At 39.5% G+C, this 2,479-nt stretch overlaps 1 protein-coding gene across 1 annotated transcript; it reads left to right on the forward strand.

The window, feature by feature from the left end:
- Nucleotides 1-4: 4 nt before the first annotated feature.
- Nucleotides 5-2,207, forward strand: praf2 (PRA1 domain family, member 2). The gene is made up of 3 exons (XM_043247735.1): nt 5-217; nt 599-816; nt 903-2,207. Exons 1-3 carry the CDS (start codon nt 39-41, stop codon nt 1,040-1,042), a joined length of 537 nt encoding a protein of 178 aa, XP_043103670.1. The 5' UTR covers nt 5-38; the 3' UTR covers nt 1,043-2,207.
- The last annotated feature ends 272 nt before the right edge of the window (nt 2,208-2,479 follow it).

The following is a 2,479-nucleotide window of genomic DNA, read 5'->3' on the forward strand; positions in this document are numbered from 1 at the left end:
ATGCACGCCGGTAAATGTAGTCATCAAAAGCGTCAAAAATGGTGGACGTTCAGCCTCCGCCTTTCCGAACCCTGGACGATTTTCTGCTGGGCTCGGCCCGGTTCTCAGTGCCTGATGTCCGTAACTTAGATCGCTGGAATAACCGGATCATTAACAACCTGCTGTATTACCAGTCCAACTATTTCGCCTCCGCCGTGTCTTTTCTGCTCGTAGTCGGGTAAGGAAACACCACTGACGTGTTCGTTCATTCACAGCAAATCACTGCAAAACATCTGTGCCTTGTTCTGTCTGGAGTGCCTTATTTAAATAGCCGCATGAATAATTGTTTTATAATGAATTCAGGGGAAAAAGATGGTTAAGCAGTTGTTGCGTTGGCCACGTATACATGTCAGATTTGTCTTTGTTTTGTTTTTTTAAGTAATAATGTAGCAGGTTTTGATAGTTTTTTTCGTTGTTTTGTTGTTGCAAGATCACAACATGAATAACAGCTCATTCTTAGTATATGTTGTTTTTAATTATTGTAAGTTGTTCTTTCTTATGCCGGTTGTCATGTATTTATTTATGTTCTCTCTGTTTTTCTGCTGTAATTGTGTCACAGGTATTTCCAGCCACTCCAGTTGATTCTCGGGGCAACTGTGGTGATCCTTCTGTTTTTGGGCTTCGTCTGGGCGGCTGAAAACAAGGCCGTAATCCGACGATTCCGGAGAAATCATCCATCCCTGTCCCTCGCTGCAATTTTGGGCTCCAGCTACCTCCTTCTGTCTTTTTTAGGAGGGGTGGCCGTGTTCCTCCTTGGCATCGCCTTCCCCATTTTAAGTCAGTTTTCTTGCACTGTTGTTTCGATAATATTTAGCACATAATGTGTATTAAATGGCTGTAACGGTCCCTTTTCCTCCTCACAGTGATCATTGTCCATGCTTCAGTGAGACTCCGAAACCTTAAGAATAAACTGGAGAATAAGCTGGAGAGCATAGGATTGAAGAGGACCCCTATGGGCCTGCTGCTGGAAGCACTGGGACAGGAGCAAGAGGCTGGATCATAGCTGTGTTTACCGTTATCGCTCACCCCTTCTGTCCTGGGAGCTTCTTTTATGTCCTTAAAATATATATGAAAACAGATATGTATGGCATATTGCTAAAGTGTCTCAGAAACGCAAGAAGGGCCCCGTGGATTAAATTATGAAGCAGTACATGAAGGATGGCAAGATTACAGGATCAGGTGTATATAACTATTAGGTGTCCAAATGTAAAAACAGCAATATAATGCTTTGTATACAGGATTTAAGTTAGTGTTAATCAATCGCATTTTTTATTTGAGCAACAATCAATTTGGTTTTCTTTGCCTACATTATTATTCCATCCTTAAATGTGTTTTCTGTTGATTTTGTAAGTTGTATTTGAAGGATATCTGCAGACAAGTGTCTTTTTTTTTTGCCTGTGTGTTACATGACCAAATATTGTTTTTAACCGATTGGGTTTTATTTGACGTTATTTTATTTTTTTTAACCAAGCTGTGCCATGCCAGAAGTTGCGTTTGCTGTCTTACAAAAGTGCCAAGGTTATTGCAACACAAATTAGCGACCAAGAATATGAATCATGTGCTCATTTGTGTGGATTGTGAATCTCGAATTGTTGGGGAAAATGTCAGAGAGATGTAACCGTAGACATAAATAATCTAAACTGATGTTACAGAAGACCTAACAGACCACAGTTCTGACTGAGAAGTATAGTAATGTGTACATATGTGACCCCCGGACCACAAAACTATAAGTCATAAGTAGCACGGGTATATACAAAATTGAATGGCAAAAATCATATTAAGTAAAGATCATGTTGTGTACTTTTCTTGCTTAATTTTTGATAAGTAATATGCATTGCTAAGACAACTTTAAATGCAATTTCATCAGTATTTAATTTTTTTTTAGCTTTCAGATTCCTGATTTTCAAATAGTTGTACGCATCTAGGCCAAATATTGTCCTGTAGTTTTAAACTGGCTGGTTTTGTTGTCTAGTGTCACATGCACTTATTCTCACTTGATTCGAGTCGTTTCATTCTGTTGAAGCTTTGCTAAAGTGTTCATTCCTTACATAAAACGAAGCAATTTGTATTCCCTGCATATGTAATGTTTACAACATCGGCTGCCTTGTATCTTCAGGAAACGCTCGTCCATTGCAGTGATTAAAAGAAATAAACTTTCATAGATCCGCGGTGATTGTTGTTTCGTCTGGTACCGCTTAGAGGCGCTGCGATCCCTATAATAACCTTATTATAGGGATATTACAGTTGTTTCGCTTCGTGTTCCGTTTTTCTTTACTTTTTGTTGAAAAAATAGTTTACTGAAAAAAAGCTCGTTTGAAATGCTGCTGATGCATCCAGAATATCCCCGTGTCTCCACCTCCTTTTAAAGGTTTCAGCGCAATCATCCCCGTTAACCGGCTCACATCCGTTAATCCTCAATTCACGGCTTACTACACCGGGA

Source organism: Puntigrus tetrazona, chromosome 8 (assembly GCF_018831695.1).
Source record: "Puntigrus tetrazona isolate hp1 chromosome 8, ASM1883169v1, whole genome shotgun sequence".
NCBI classification, from domain to species: Eukaryota; Metazoa; Chordata; class Actinopteri; order Cypriniformes; family Cyprinidae; genus Puntigrus; species Puntigrus tetrazona.